Source organism: Thunnus maccoyii, chromosome 21 (genome assembly GCF_910596095.1).
Source record: "Thunnus maccoyii chromosome 21, fThuMac1.1, whole genome shotgun sequence".
NCBI classification, from domain to species: Eukaryota; Metazoa; Chordata; class Actinopteri; order Scombriformes; family Scombridae; genus Thunnus; species Thunnus maccoyii.
The window spans coordinates 2,815,639-2,833,379 of NC_056553.1; the positions used below are offsets into that span (position 1 = coordinate 2,815,639).

The 17,741-nt window shown below is 40.2% G+C and overlaps 1 protein-coding gene across 4 annotated transcripts in view; it reads left to right on the top strand.

Annotated features, from left to right (window-relative positions):
- Positions 1–17,741, top strand: part of LOC121887820 (sodium channel protein type 4 subunit alpha-like) — a 247,671-nt gene that overhangs the window by 165,304 nt on the left and 64,626 nt on the right. For all 4 annotated transcript variants that reach the window (XM_042398864.1, XM_042398865.1, XM_042398866.1 and 1 more), the window contains 3 exons: positions 8,653–8,793; positions 8,934–9,054; positions 9,417–9,610. In XM_042398864.1, coding sequence (XP_042254798.1) covers positions 8,653–8,793; positions 8,934–9,054; positions 9,417–9,610 — 456 coding nt within the window. The remainder of the gene's footprint in view (positions 1–8,652; positions 8,794–8,933; positions 9,055–9,416; positions 9,611–17,741) is intronic.

Consider the following 17,741-nt stretch of genomic DNA (forward strand, 5'->3'; position numbering starts at 1 on the left):
TACCGGGAAAAACACAGGTGTAATTAATAACATTAATCAAATGCCCAAAATGACCTGTGTTTATGTTGTGTCCTCTAGTTACCGTAGTAACACCTGAACCTAACCAGACTTTAACCACAGCGTCGTCACATCAGGTTAGAAGAAATGACATGTGGTCTTTTAATTTGAAGGGCTGAGATTTCAGGGCGTCGTATTGTACGTGTTATTGACTTTGCTTACTGGGACACCTAAATGGAACAGAGCCCTCGTTAATATTATTAGTAACACCTGTGCTTCTCCTGCTATGACGAATCAAAATGCAGAACCTGCTGCGATAAAGGTCTGTGAGGCTGACAGGCAGAACTCAGGGGAAAAAAGTCTGTAAAACATCATCGTTCATCTGGACTCGAGCTGCAACGACTAATCGATCCACAAGAGATGAATCAGCAACTATTTTGTTTCTTTTCTGTTTCATACGTGATAGTAAACTGAATGTCTTTGGATATTTTGGACTGTTGATCAGACAGAACAAGACATCTGAAAACATCATGGGCTTTACTGCCTGTATAAAAGGCATTTTTCACTATTTTCTGATATTTCATTGACAAAATGATTAATCAAAATAATCGTCAGTTGCAGCCATAATCTGGAAAATGGCAGCTGGACAGTCAGAGGACACTGCTCAGAGAGGGTTTTAGAAAGAAAATCAACACAAAACAATAAAAGCAAAAGGAAGAGAAACAAAAATATAGTTTTCGAATAGTGGAAATTACATCTGGATCATTAAAAAAAAAACATTTAACACAGACAAAATAAGAAAAGCCTGAACAGTCCAGCAGCATCAGTCCTCTTCACCTGGGACGCCATGTTTGTTGACAAGTACGTCAACACCACCGACCTCATCTGTCTGCTGAGAGTCGAGATAACAACCAGGTGAAGACTTAACGACTTAAAACTGACCTAGATGCTTATTTATTGTTTATACTGTACATGTACAACATTTCCGTCACAAACTTAAAGCAGAACGTAATGAAACTTTATTTGTGTTTTAAAAGGACACAAAGTCTCTGACAGACAGAGAAATGAAACAGAAATAAACAGCAACAGTGAAAAAGATCTTAAATAAAGGTTGAAAATAATCAGATTTAGATTAAATGTAAATTAACAAAATAGTTGAAGGAATATTAAAGAGTAAAATTGGGGAAAACGGGATCAAAATATAATTATTTCTCTCTGCTGTCCAGCGGCTCAGCTGTGTTTTGCCTTTCTCGTTTCACAGATTGTGTGTGTGTGTGTGTGTGTGTGTGTGTGTGTGGTGAAGGTTGGAGGGTTGGCCCACTTTTCCGGGCTACACGATCTGCTTAACTAGTTAAACGAGGTGAATTGGGGGGGATCAGGTGGTCCGCTGCTCCAGAAACTCACACACACACACACACACACACACACACACACACCTACACACACACACATACACACACACACACACATACCTACGCACACACACACACACACATACAGATGGCTCTTACTCTCAGCAAACATAAACACATCTGTAACCAATGCATGGATACACAGTACACACACTCTCACTCCAACTCTTCCTTCTCTCTGACTGTCAAACTCATCACCATCATTCACACTGGTTATAGAGGGGTTTCCCACCCAGAACAGCAGGTCTTTACTCCAGTTAGAACCAGTCAATTTTCCTGAAGATAAATCAGGTTTATTAACTGTGACTCCACAGCTTCACTGTACTGATGTCTAAAGCCTAAGTTGTACTTTATACCATAAAGTGTCATGTGACAGGTGCCGACCAATAGAAACTTGTCATTTGTTGCCAGACAAAAAAAATAAGACTAGACTCAGTTCAGCCTCTGTCTGAAACAGGCCGTTTTAGCTCCTGTCTCTTTAAGGCCCCGCCCTCCTGATGAGCCCACTCTGTTCTGATTGGTCAGCTTCAGGAAGGCTACGTTTACAGTAGCAGCAAAACTTCACTTCTTTTTTTAATTCTTTCTTCACTCAAAATATAAACTTCTCAAATCCATCCGTACGTGTCGGAGCCCAAATCCGATCCGAAATTTGTGAGTGAACAACGTGAACAACACATGCGTTAACCTTAGCAACAAAAGCTACTGACTGACGGCTATTTGTGGACACGTGTGAACAGTCTGACATCAGTTCAGTGAGGTAACTTGAAGCCCTGGTTTTTGACTTGCAGGGAGGATCTTTGACCATTTCCCCTCTAAGAAGGCACCCATTAGCATTAGAAGGCTAATGCTAATGTATTGGCTATACTCTGATTATCTTCCCGCTTCGCAGTGGCCTTTATGTATCTTGCAGCACAGCAGGTAAGAGAGCTTTATGCGAAAAAACCAGTCGGGTTCGGGTCGGGACGCTGAACTCTAGAGACACCAGAGAGAAACTGACCAAGAGATGCATTTATCTCAGAACCATTCGACAGGTAACAGCTACACTGTTATATATCATAATATGATTAGCAGCCTCCAAATGTATGCAAATCCCAACATAAATGTCACCCTAAGACTTGAAAAGTTGGCAGCACCAGAACACAGCAGCAGCAGCAGCAGAGACTGATCAATAACCAATAATTCATGACACATTAGTGGTGAGTGTATAGACAGCACAGAGAGGAAGGAGATCCAGCTCTACATGCCGCTGATCATCCTCTGCCCCCGAGGCTGGAGGGCAGTTAGCTTTTTTACAGCTAGCACTGGCTAACAGGCTAAAAATAGAGCAGGGTGGGGTTATGTCAGGGATCGGGCTACCTGCGGTGACAGAACTATTTTTATTCCCAATAGATAATTCATTCACACTGCCTCTCTGCACAGCTGAGATTGATCCCTCGTTGTCTAATGTCCCAGTCTAACATCCTGTTTGGACAGGAAATACATCACATGGAGGAGGTAATGTTATCATTTAATGAAGCCTTCAAAACTCAAACAATGAGACTCAATGAGAATAAAGAATTCTTCTTCTCTGATAAAACTTGAGAACCGACCAATCACAGAGCTTCATATTCTGTTGCCGTGCAGAAAATGAAGGGAAAAGTTAAAGGTTAGACCTTATAGAACTCAATTCATACATTTAACATTTTAGATTTGTTCACTTTTATTGATTTTCGAATCAGATTTTGGATCAAAACTGCTGTGACGTCTGTAGGAGCAGCTGCAGAGTCCAAAACATAGGAAGATATTTCTTTTAAAGTAATTTACTTTTATACTTTTTGTTCTCTGGTAGATTTAAAATGCTTAAAATCCTTCAGCAGATTGTCAGAATAAAGGTTTGATTTACTTATCTCGACACCTCTGCAGATATCTAATATTTAACCCAACAGTGATGTCACAGTGTACTGAAACACCCCGGTGTACACTTCTACATCACTGCAGCAAGGTGAGGAGCAAAAACAAGATGCTTTAAAGAGATGTTACTCTTTAAAGCAGCTATGATCGATATTTTTAGAACAATAGTGTCTCTGCAGCTCCTCTCGGCTTTACGGAGCTTTACGGAGTCTCAGCTCATTGTTTATCTGTCCGGCTGCAACTTTACTGTTCTGGTTCACTCTCAGTGCTCTCATAGCGTCGTTTTCACTACCTGCTCAGCACCAAACAGACACAGTTAGCTGTAGACTAGCTGGTGAACATAGTGGAGCATTTAGCAGCTAAAGAGCCAGATATTTCCCTCAGGAGTTGGTAGAGAGTAAAAACAGAGCTAAAAGAGAGTGAATATTGGACTTACATTCACCAGGTGGACAGAAACACGACTCCACATGAATGATAATGTTGCTCCGTAACTGCTGGATGTGGAAATAAGCAACTGTTTGCTAACATGTTAGCCACAATTACTCTATAAGCTGATAATTTGACAGAAGTCATGTTTAGAGACTATTCTGCTGAAAACAAGTGGACAAAAAACATCATTTCAAGCAGCTTTAACCAGATTGAAACTACAAAGGATCAAGAATAGAACCCTGAGGAACCCCACAAGTAATTATTGACATTATCAATGTGATGATCATGTTGTTACTGCTGGATGTGGAAATAAGCAACTGTTTGCTAACAAGTTGAAGGTTACTACTTGTTTCTGATGAAAACAAGCCAACAAAAAAAAAAACAGCTTAAAATACATTTTGAACAAAGCAGATTATAAATGAAGAGAGAGGATAATAAAAGTAAAAGAAAAGAAAAGAAAACATTTTATATGTGAGTTTTAGGACAGTCAGTGGTTATTTTTATATTAACAAAATAAAGTGAAGCTGCTGATTATTTGTGCGTATCAGCAGGTTAAACGAGTGAACAGATGAAACGGATGAAGACAGTCTTCTATCTTCAGCTCTGTCACTGATGTGTTATTTGCTTTTAGCAGCAAGGTCATTGGTCGAGCTGTTAGGACATGTTGCCATGTTAACCAATCAACAGCATTGATCTATTGGTGTTTGGGTCCGGGCTTTAGCCAATCAGATGCCGTCATTTTGGAACAGTGAGAGCGAGCATGTGACAGCTGGACACCGATCTATAACACAACACACAACACACACACCACCAGCTGGGATCAATACACACACACACACACACACACACACACACACACACACGTTTTTTTTCCTCTTTCACACACACACACACACACACACTTTATACTGTGTCACGTGCAGTACACACACACACACACACACACACACACACACACACACACACACACATTGTGTAATGTAGGTATTGATTACAATACCCAATATTGGCTCAAGTCAAACTAAAACTACCTCTTTTAAAACTTTTAAACATGTATTTTAAATACTGTAATAATGTTAAAGTATCTAATATTAAATATATCGAGTGGAAAAGTTTTGGTTGGAAATGGTTTTAATCAAAAAAAGTTTGATTCATGAATTTATTTGCAGTTTTATTTAGTATTTTGTGTTTTAAACTACGATTTAATTGTTGTTTTTTTAATTAAAAAGATGCCAATTCTAAGATAAAAATTAATTCACTTTGACACACACCAATAATTAATGTATTGAATCTGTTTTATAATTAAAATTAATTAAATAATCAATTATGTAAGGTTTAAATTAAAGAAATCAGCTTCGTTAAAGGACTAAAATACAATAAAATAGAAAATAAAACTCAGCAGTTAAAATTGAGACTCAACTGCTGCTGTTTTGTTTATTTAACAGAGTAATAAAAGTAATCTGGAGCTTCTAACATATAAATGTTCAGCAGTTTTTTAGCAAAGTTATAAAATATATTTGCAGATTTCAAAATGCAAATAAAAGCAGATTAAAACCTACTTTTGTAATTTATCATAAAATGAAAGTAAAAATGTTATTTTCCTAATGTAGTGGTGTAAAAAGTGAACATTTAAGTATAAATTCTTTAAAAAAACATTAAGTGTGTTTCTTAATTAATTTACACAACATGACACAACCTGTTTTATGTTACACACACACACACACACACACACACACACGCACAGGTCAAAGGTTACTTCCTGGTGTTAGATATTGACCCACTGGCCCGGTTTCCTCTTACACAACCTGAAACTGGGAAGCTGCTGGATCCAGTCGAGTTGTTACATAACAACCAACCAGCTGTGGGAATCCAGCCTGCGGGGTGTGTGTGTGTGTGTGTGTGTGTGTGTGTGTGTGTGTGTGTGTGTGTGTGTAATGTCACTGCCTTGTCATCAATACATGTATGTTTGTGCATCAGCGGTGGGAATGTTTGTTTGTTTGTTTTTTACAGTACCATTAAAACAACACCGCAGCCTGTCATCCTTTTCCAATAAGCAGATCAATCAATTACAATTAACATCATCCAATCAAAGAGTGAAACTAACAGAAAGTAACATTTGGAGCATTTAAAGCAACAATCCTCAATCCAAGTATCCGTTCACTCATTCACTGTTCCACTAGATAGTTTCTCAAAACATTAAAACATTAAATTGAGATTTTATAATCTTACTAATAATTGTCAGTTTGTGTTCAAGTTATTTATACTGTGTTTTATTTATACTATAATTAACAATACAGTAATTTTCACTTCTATAAAATACAGCACATTGTGATTGTTCGTGCACGTCACAGACACGTTTGAAGGCAAAATACAGCAGATAAATTTACACACAAAACCACTCAAATACACTGTAAATATAGTAAATTTACATGTTTTCATTTAGCAGAAGCTTTTATCCAAAGCAACGTACATCTGAGACTCATACAACACAAGCAGGCATCTAGTCAGGAGACAACAACATGAATAAGTTTAGGACCGATAGGACGTAGATGCCAACAGGCCGTGCAACAAGGCGATGATTAGACTGCATAGAAACATGTTTTTTTGTGCAGCGGTGTTCGGAACAGGAAATGGGAAGTGATTTCAAACACAGTCCAGATTACTCAGAGAAACCAGGTTACACAAGTAATCACATGTAATATAGTGACCTGATAAACCTGTGTACACATGATTTCTCTTCTCTCACTTATTTTAACTGTATTAGTGAAGGAATTTTTCTTGGTTTTATTTTTATATTTTACTTTTACTTTGTGTTAGACTTACGTTTCCAAAATAAAAGAAAATCACACAGCTGTTCTAGTGAAGCTCTGGCTCGCAGGCAGACATAAAAAAAGTGGAAAAGTCGCACACTCATAACTGATGAATTTATTTTATTATTGTAACAGATGAAGATGAACATTTTGGCAAACTTTTATTTTGAAGAGGTGTGAGTTTTGACTCCCTGATGCAATTTTGGATGTAATTATTTTAAATACAAGGACCAGCCGCTCTGTTGATACTTTAGCTGTCTTTTTTATACATATACATACATGTAAAAATGTGGTTAGAAGAAGTTAAAGTCCAAAAAATCTCTAATCCTCCACCCTGATTACCGGAACCAGGTTTGGTGTTAACATGGCAGCTAGGAGTTAAAGTCTAAAAACACTACAATACACAAGATATCGTACTTAAATTGTAGAAAAAAATAACAATTTTAAACTTTTCAAGCTTGAGACTTGATGTGTGAAGATGTTTGTGTTTCTGGGATATTTAACATATAAAATAAAGTTTTAGCCAAAGGCCAGGAGCTGCTTCCTGTTTCTCTGCAGCAGCAGCAGCAGCGTATGGAGCGTTCTGCTGAAGGGCCTTTGAGCCTGCAGGCGTGAGGTCCGCTGGCTGTAATCAGAGGAAGAAGCTGCTACTTAATCCACCTGACCTACACACACACACACACACACACACACACTCAGCAGTGGTTAAAGAGAAGCTAATCTGGCTAAGAGCAGCTCTCCAAGTTAGTGATCAGTTACCGAGAGTCTCAGGCATTATTCATCTACCTGCACTGGAAACTGTGACACCACAGAGAGAGAGAGAGAGAGTGTGACCAAAGATAGAGATATATAGCGAGAGAGAGGAGGAGGAGGAGGAAACAGACTGAAGATGATGATGTTCTTGTGATTTGTTTCCTGGTTTATTTATTTCTGCTCCTTCAGTTTCTGTGTGAAGCTCAAACAAGCATTTCATCATCAGTCTGAGTCCTACAGATGTTAACGCACGTCGCTGCGGATAGAAGCTGAAGTTTTCATCACAGACACAATCTGAACATGTTGGACAACATACTGATGATGTAGCTGCATGTTAACAGCGTAGCAACGTTAGCCTGTCGTTTGGTCCAGACTGAAACATCTCAACAGCTATCAGATGGATTTCCATGAAATTTTCTCCAGACGTTTGTTGTCCACAGAGGATAAATCCTACTGACTTTGATGATACTCTGCCTTTACCTCTAGCGCCACCATGAGGTTGATATTTATAGTTCAGAGTGAAATATCTTGACTACTGTCGGATAGATCGCCATGAAATCTGCTGTATAAACTCCTCAGAAGATGGTGTCTCATGACTTTGATAATCGTTGGTGACTTAATGTGAACGTTGCTGTGGATGAAAGTGTTCAGATGAATGAATGTGATCTTCTGTCTTTTCCTCTCGTTCCACCAGCAGGTCAAAGTTTTCACTTATTCAGTGAAATATCTCAACGTCCGCTTGATGGATTGATACAGAACTTGGTTCAGACATTCATGGTTCCCGGATGACGTATTCTAATGACCTTGGCGATCATTTAATTTACCTCTAGCGCCACCATGAGGTGGACATTTATGTTTTTTAAATTTCTCAATAATTATTGGATTTATCATTAGATTAGTGTGATTCATGGTCCCCAAAGGATGAAGTGTAAACTGTTTCAGACTGTCCAATACTTTGCTTTAGCTTATGACATGCTAACATGGACACTAAACTAACACGGTGGGGATGGTAAACATGTTATTTTCTAATCATCAACATGCTAGCATTGTTAGCATTTAGCTTAAAGCACCGCTAGTACAGCCTCTCAGAGCTGCTGGCGTGTCTGTAGACTCTTAATTTGCTGCTCTGATGTCCACTGAGGCTACCTGACACAATCTGCTGCCAGTGTAGCTGCACAAGCTGATGTGTTTTTGTAGATAATGGTGTAATTTTTCCGCGCAGGTATATAACAGCTGTTGCTGTGTTCCCGTCTCTCAAACTGAGGTTTTTAATGCTTATAAAACTGCATCCGACTTACTGGTAAAACTGACACAAAACACACAAGTCCTGACTCTTCCTCTCTCTCTTCCTCTGTCTCCAGCTGTTGAACCTCTTCCTGGCTCTGCTCCTCAGCAGCTTCAGCTCGGACAACCTGTCGGCTCCGGACGACGACGGAGAAATGAACAACCTGCAAATCGCCATCCACAGGATCACCAGAGGCCTCGCCTGGTGCCGCAGACAGGTACTTGTGTCAGATATACAGACTGTCTGACAGTCGGCGCACCTGTATGTACACCTGTGTGACTGTCTTGTAGAGCGCAGACAGTTTATATGTGTGTGTGTGTGTGTGTGTGTGTGTGTGTGTGTGTGTGTGTGATGCAGGTGGTGGATTTCTTCAACGGGAATCTGAAGCGTCGTCGTCAGAAGCGAAAGGAGGCGAAAGCCATGATGAAACTCAAACGTCTGAGCACCATCCACACCGAGGCCAACGGAGCCGTCATAGGTAACACTAGTACAGTAACATCTCTAAAATCCTGCATCGTACTGCGGTTGTTATCAGTGATGGATTACAGTTGTGGCATTCAAGGACGCTGGGACATCTGAGATTTGAGAGTCACACAGCAGAAATGATGTATGCACAACATTAAATGTGTAGGAACTCTGAGAATCAGGAGAAATTTATACAGATTTGAGTCCAATTTATGGACAGTGTGCAGGATTTTCTTCACAACCAAGTCAATTTATCAACGTTTTCAAATGTCTGAGCATCTTGAACACACAATAAGGAGTTTTTAAGACTTGACTCCCAGAACCAGTAGCGTAGTGTTTGTGCATCTTCTTCATATCTGTCTGTTTGCCTCTCAGGTCGTCACGTAGAGAAGTACGTGGTGCCGGAGGACGACAGCTACATGACGAACCCCAACCTGACCATCAGCGTCCCCATCGCCCCCGGAGAGTCGGATGTGGAGTTTCCAGAGGAGGAAGAGGAGGAGGAGGAGGATGGGGAGGAGGACCAGAGTGAGGACTCTGAGGAAGAAGAGGAGGAGGAGCAGGAGGAGGTAGGAAGGAGATCTGACTTATTGTCTGTTCATCTGACTGTGGGGTTTTCTAGTTCGCTCACGCACACACACACACACACACACACACACACACACACACACACACACACACACAAACGTGTACCTGTGTCTGATGTAAACAAGCTCAGGTGTGTGTGTGTGAGTCAGCTGTTGTTCCCCTCGAGGTTACCATCTAAAGATCTCTCAGCTGGTCCGTGTGTGTGTGTGTGTGAGCAGAGAAATGAACAATAATATATATATATATAATATTTATATATATATAAACACTCAGAAATTACACATTTAAATAAAATATGATGAACTTTCTAAAGGGCCAAACAAAAGAGGAAACAAGAGTGTTTCTCCTGAAAACAAAAACTGTGTTTATGTTCTTCAGAAGAAAGTGAGGAAAAAAGGTGTCAAGAAGTATCACCTCACATATTTATATCTTATATTTATTTATAATTAATAGGCTGAAAATCCACTGACACGTCTCAGCATAAGATTGTATATTTTAAATATCTATGTCGCCTTTTCTCTGACTTTGTTCTGGAGAATAAAGACAGCAGTGGAACATAAATAAGTACATTTATTTAAAGGTACACTGCAGAGTTTTCTTGTAAACAAACAAAAGTTTTGTTTATTTGGTTTTGTCATAAAACAAAAACCTACACATGACACACTTCTCCTCATATTCACCAGTAAAACTAACAAACAAAAGCACAACAGAGAGTTTCTTCTGCATATAACTGAAGTAATGATAAAGATAAAAACACTTAAAAGTTAAAATCACTTATCTCCATGGTGATCGTGGTCTGACGTCATGACAACGACAAACATGGCTGCTCCTCTGATACATTACTGGCTGAAAGTTGTGACTTCCAGATATATTATTATATATAAGTTGTGTTTTTATATTCAGTATAAACTCGTTGTTGAACACGTTTCCTTTCTCATAAAACATTTGCAAAGCTTATTTTTGAATCCTGCGTTGTTCTTCTTCTCTGCTTTTGTTGGTGCATTTCTGTGTTTTACTGCCACCTGTTGACCAGTGGAATGATGTGAAACCACTGGGAGGAATATGATCAGATTCTCCTGATACTTCAGTGTTTCCCCTAGAATTTTTTTCAGGCCTGGTGGTACGCACCAAAAAAAACCCCTAAAGGGACGAGATGCGTGGGACGGCATGTTTGCTTCGGGCAGGTTATATTTGCATTGAATGTTTGGTTTGCTCGTTATATTCAAGACTTAAAACAAAGTGGTCACAAGGAGAGGATGACTTAATAACCTGCCCCTCTCACTTCTTCTCCATCTGTATTTTTGCTTGACTCTATATTTGTTTGTCTGTCGCCTGCGTTAGAGCTTTTTCTCTTTGTAGGCGGCGCCATGCTCACGTTAGCTAACCTGCATCCCACACGCTCTCACTCTGCAGTAATTTAAAGGGTCTCTGATAGCAGAAGAGTTTCCCAAACACTATTGGTTATTGATTTCCAAATTAATGGATATTTGATGTTATTTTTGGCCTTCAAAAAAGGATTTATTTGGCCAGCTGCACCAACAAGAACCCCCATCTGGCCTGTACAATTGTAGGGGAAACACTGTGCTTTTCACACTTATTAACATCTTCTGGATTTGATATTTCCATAACATAAATCATGAAGTCTCAGAGTTGTTTTTTGCACAAACACCACCATCACAAACCCTCCAGGAGCAGCTCTGGGCTGTGGTCACATTCAGTATTACAGGATCATGTGACTCTGAGCTCAAATAATAATAAAACTTCCGCCTTCATACAGCAGCAGCAGCAGTAAACACCAAAACTGGATCCATCAGGTCAAATGTTGGAACATGATCTCCAGCTTCTTAACAACTGTAATCATCACAAGAAGCTAAAAATACTTCAACAAAAATATGATAAAAGTTGATTCAATGCAAACATGTAAATGAAAAGTATTAATAATATGAATAAATCAGGTTTCTGTGCTGTGAATCTCTGAGCTCATGAACACAGACTGTGTGTCTCTATATATAAACAGTATCTTTGTAATGGATGGACTGGCTCAATTCATTACACACACACACACACACACACACACACACACACACACAGTAAGAGGGTCCCCTCACATAGAATTGGAGGCCTCAGGCAGTGCATTATGGTCCGGCGTTTTTCTCACTCTGCAACGCTGTGTGTGTGTGTGTGTGTTAGTGCTAAAAGGTTGTATATTCATGTGTGTGTGTGTTAGTGTGTGTGTGAGTGTGTGTTAGTGTGTGTGTTAGTGTGTATGTGTGCATCTGTGGAAGTGATGCAAGTTTGTGTGTGTGAGTGTGTGTGTGTGTGTGTGTGTGTGTGTGTGTGTGTGTGTGTGCCTCCTGTCTCTCTTCATCTATTCACAGGACAAAAGTCCAACTGAGCCAAAGACACCTTGTGTGTGTGTTTGTGAGTGTGTGAATGTGTGTGTGTGTGTGTGTGTGTGTGTGTGTGTGTGTGTGTGTGTGTGTGAATGTGTGTGTGTGAGTGTGTGAATGTGTGTGTGTGTGTGTGTGTGTGTGTGTGTGTGTGTGTGTGTGTTGTTGTCACATTTTTCAGTCTAATATCTCCTTCAGGAACAGAACTCATAAAGCTAAAATGTCTCACTGTGTGTTGGTGTGTGTGTGTTTAAGTGTGTGTGTGTGTGTGTGTGTGTGTGTGTGTGTGTGTGTGTGTGTGTGTGTGTGTGTGTGTGTGTTCGTGTGTGTGTGTGTGTATTGAGGAAGCAGGAGGAGTAGAAGAAGAGGGAGAGGAGATGTTTAGTTTCCTCTCTCCTCTCTTTGTATCTAACATGAAATGACAGATTTGTGTCGTGCTGCGTGTGTGTGTGTGTGTGTGTGTGTGTGTGTAGTACACCTGTGCTGACTCAGTTCATCATCACCTCTCCTCTTTAATCATGTTGTGCACCTGTTCTCTCTCTCTCTCCATGTCCCTGTACTACAGTGGTTCCCAACATGAGGGTTGGGACTCACAAAAGTGTCACAAGATAAATCTGAGGAGTCACAAGTTAATTTACAGGATCGAAAAAATATCTGAAACATCAAAAACACGGTTTGCAGCACTAAAATGTTTCTACTTTTGCAGACTTTTCTGTAATCTTTGCTATTATCTTGTGAAGAGTTTTACCCTCCTGCCTCTAAAATATGTTTGTTTAACAATCTTACAAAGAAAAATCACTCTATTAATACAATAATGAATGAATTTTTGTTTCATACCATTAAAAATGGTTCATCCACAGTGTTTCTCCTATAATAGTACATAGTATGAGAACCCTCACCAGGCCAAAAAAATATTTTTTAATGCCAAAAATAACGCTAAATATCCATTCATTTGGAAATCAATAGCATTTGGTCGTCTCTCTGTAACGCTGTTCTGAAATGTGAGTTAACCTCTGTGTTGTTGCCATGGAAACTCTTGGTAGCGTAGCTGCTTTTAAGGAATATGGCAGTATGTAATATGTGTGCGTAGCGAGTGAGTGAGTGGTTGGGTGAGAGAGCGAGCGGCAGAAAAGGTTAACAGGAAGTTGTCAGTCTGGCGGTAAATGTTCAGTAGAGACTACAGTGTGTCTGCAGCTTCTCAAGACCAAGAAAAGTCTGTTGTTTCCCCAACTGCTAGAAAAGTGAAGGGGGTTAGCTTCAAAGTTAGCAACAATGGGTTAGCCTGACCCCTAAATTCCACCAAGCTACTGAACCATAGCAGAAGCACAAAAATCAAGGAAAATGACCAAATCAACGAAAGCTGAGCAAGTTAGCAAAATTGGGCAGTTTAGTTGCCCTGCTTCTGCAGTAATTACGGTAGCCTTAAGGCACTTTATCAGCTTTGACTAGGCTGCTGTAATTACTGAGTGCAACTGACTTTAAACAGCAGAACGCTTCCCCACAGTGAAGATGCTCCGCCTCTGACACGCTCCCGGTGGAATAGGGCGCTGTGCAGAGGACGGAGCAAAACCGCGTCGCAGCCGGAACGCGGCGCACACGCGCCCGGTGGAATCCCGGGGTAACCTGACGACGCTAAAGAGAGAAATAGAGAGTGTGTGCTGTAGACCTCTGTTGTCCAAACACTATTAAAACCACATCAAGGAGCCACAACGCTGCACGTCTGGTTATTAGATTTGTTGACATCACCAGCTTTAATTAACCCTTAAATGGAGGCACAAGATGATCACAAGCAGCAGATGTGATTGTACACAAACCTCTACTTCTAGTGCAGACAGGAAGTTGAGAGTCGAAGCACTTCCTTGTTATTTTGTTTTATTGAAGCCTCCCAGTCATCCAGGTCTTTGTAGATCCAGAAGGGTTCACTTTAGATTTCTTGAATCAAAAGGTTTCTTCAGTTCTGGTTCTTCAGCAGAACTGGATGAGAAGAGAAATGTCTTCAATGTCTTCAAGCCCCTCTGGATACTCTGATACTCTGCTGTTATTGCATTTTAAAACTTAATTATATTCATGTTTTCAGAGGAATTACACAAAATCGTACGACAACATAAACATTAATCAGTAAAATGTGTCGTTATACAAACAAGCAGCTCTATTCTGTTCGGATCTAGCTTCTCTTTCTCTGTGTATGCATGCAGCAGGAGCCGGTTAGCCATGAGGTGAAACATGCAAATGCGCACACACACACACACACACACACACACACACACACACACACACAGTCCCACAGGGCTCGGGGCGTCAGCTTTGAAAGGCTGTTAATTGTCGCCAACATGACTTTAATCAGAGTTTAGCTTCCACCTTCATCACTCTCTCTCACACACACACACACACACACACACACACACACATACACACACACAGAAGCAAACACACACACACACACACACAGAAGCAAACACACACACACACACACACTGACCTACTGTGAAAGGGCAGCGTAAATAGAACAAAACTCAGGAGCATATTTTCCCCCCAAAACGGCTGATGTCAACTTGGAAAGAGAGCGAGAGAGTGTTGTGTGAGATGAGAGGCTGCTGGGGGAGTCGGGACAGTAGAGGGGGGGGGGGGGCGGGGGGGGCATCACTGCTTTCACAACACTTTAACATCAAGCTTTGTTTCCAGTGTGTGTGTGTGTGTGTGTGTGTGATGACCTCTCTCTCCCTCTGTAAAATCTCACTTTATTTCTTTCTGCTATTTATTGACATGAACATCCAACGTAGAAAAGAAAAGACTAGAACAGACCCACGTTTTCTATCTTCATCCTCTTGTTCTTCACGTTACATCTTGTTGGTCTTAAACTCGCTGTAGATGTTTGGAAACTGTCAGCGAACGATGGAAACAGCTTCCCGGCATGATTCGAACTTTTCCTGAACCTGCTGAACGATCTGACCCAGTCAGTGTGGTTTTAATGGTAGTTCAGGAGAAATTTGGTTTGAAAACGACAGAAGAGGCAAAGACCAATCACAGCACAGCATATGATGACTGTGTTGTCTTATTGAAATGTTTTGTTGGAGGTTTAATAGGTTTTTTCTTTATCAGACTAAACTTTTATGGGATTCTTAAATATTTTTGCAATTTCAATGTAGTAATCAAATGTTCTTGAGTCCTGACAGTCATCTCTGTATTCCAGACAGTTCACCACTTGCAAATAATATTCACCTCTTTTGAACCACAACTATAGTTTTCCCTAATCTCTCCCCCATCCTGACCATAATCTATATTTATTTAATCATAACACAGTCTGATCTGTCAGTGTGTAATGTGTTTGGCTCGTAGAGATGAACCTACAGAGAATTATCAGAGACTCTGCAGCTCCTCTCGGCTTTACGGAGCTTTATAGTGAGTTTCAGCTCATTGTTTATCTGTCCGGCTGCAACTTTACTGTTCTGGTTCACTCTCAGCGTCTCATAGCGTCGTTTTCAGAGAAAAAGCTGTAAAAACCCGCTGTACACTACCTGCTCAGCACCAAACAGACACAGTTAGCTGTAGACTAGCTGGTGAACATAGTGGAGCATTTAGCAGCTAAAGAGCCAGATATTTCCCTCAGGAGTTGGTAGAGAGTAAAAACAGAGCTAAAAGAGAGTGAATATTGGACTCACATTCACCAGGTGGACAGAAACACGACTCCACATGAATGATAATGTTGCTCCGTAACTGCTGGATGTGGAAATAAGCAACTGTTTGCTAACATGTTAGCCACAACTACTCTATAAACTGATAATATGACAGAAGTCATGTTTAGAGACTATTCTGCTGAAAACAAGTGGACAAAAAACATAATTTTAAGCAGCTTTAACCAGACTGAAACTACAAAGGATCAAGAATAGAACCTTGAGGAACCCCACAAGTAATTATTGACATACATGTTGTACCTGCTGGATGTGGAAATAAGCAACTGTTTGCTAACAAGTTCAACATATCAACTTAAAAGATGATGATATGTCAGAGTTGTGTTCACTACTTGTTTCTGCTGCCCCCATGTGGCCATACATGGCTGTACTTGCCATACATAGATATTGTTGTAGAAAGAAATAACTTTAAAATTGTTGGTATTGAAAGTTAAAAATAGTTTTACTGAACATAATTTAGGGTTTTTTGCAGAATTGCATGCATTAACACACACGCAGGTGAAGCTGTTGCACTTCCCTCTCTGTCTTTTCAACATTACAAACCAGTAAAGACCAGCAGTGCTGCAGGTTTAACTGGAGATATTTTGGAGATTAGGTTTGGTCAGACGGGATTTAGAGTGAAACCACAGAATGACCCTTTAACAGCCATCACAGCAGCACTGACAGCGCCTGGATTATCTTTTACAACGAGGCGTTCTCTTTGAAAATGAGTCTAATCTATCAACACGTAGATTAGATGTTCATATTCGTGTCGCTGCTCATAGCGTTCGCTATCCGTGAAAGCTTTAAATAGTGCGAGCGTCCCACAGAAGACATGTGGTGGTAAAAGGTTAGATATCACATGATAACATGATAAATACCATCAGATATTTGATCGCATCATTATCAGATCTCCCAGTTGTTGACGTTGCTCTTCGTCATCACTGACTAATACTGTGGCTGCAGTTAGAATAAATGAGTCTGGTCCAGTACTTTTACACACACAGGCGTTTTCACTACCAGTTATAGACATGGCTGCTTTGTTTTTTTTTTGTTCAATACGTAATATTTTGACATCTAAATTATTCATGCTGGTGTTGTTTTGGGTGAGCCTCTTCGCTGGCTCAGCAACATGAATGTGAAATGATTATTTATTATTTCAAACAATATGTTTTAGCCAGAGCGCGACCCAGATAGGTAGTTAAATAATGTACCAGCAGGAAGGTGCTGCTGATACCTGAATATGGTTAGTCAGCAGCTTAGTTCAAGTACAGCTCGATCTCTCTCTCTCTCTCTCTGTCTGTGTAGTCTAGTCAAGGTGTTGCTGGGCGTTTAACCTCCTGCTTCACATTCAGGCTGCCTGGCTCAAGGGCAACCTGATCAGAAACAAGTTGGCTGTGAAACATGGTCATCCAGATATACAGAACAACACAAGAGTTGACCTTAGTGACTTGGATATGACTCATATGACTTCTGTGGTTCTGACAAGACTTGTTCTACTCGAATATGACCCGTGTGACTCGGACACGTCTGTAAGGACTCAGATCTGCTCTCTGTGAGTTAAACATAACCTTTATCTCTCTGATATAACCTTTATGACCACTTGGTGATATTATATTTTAAAAATCAGATCTGACTTGTGTGACTTGAACTTTTATGACTCAGATATGACTTTTGATCTTGACTCAAAGATCACCTCTTCAATGAAACCTTTATGACTCTGACATGACCTCCGTGACTTACACGTGACTTGTTTACCTTGGACATGATCTTTATGATTCAAACATGACCTCTGTGACTTGTACATGACTCCAACATTTATGATATCGACATGATTTTTTCTACTCAAAACATGACTTGTGTGACTTGGACTTTCATGACCCTGACATGACCTTTGATCTTGACTCAGAAATCCCTTTTTTGACTTGAACATGACTTCAAACATAACCTTTAGGACTCTGACATGACCTGCATGGCTTGCACATGACACGGACACGACCTTTTAAGACTTCAAAGTCACTTGTGTGACTCTGACATGACCTTTGTGATACTGA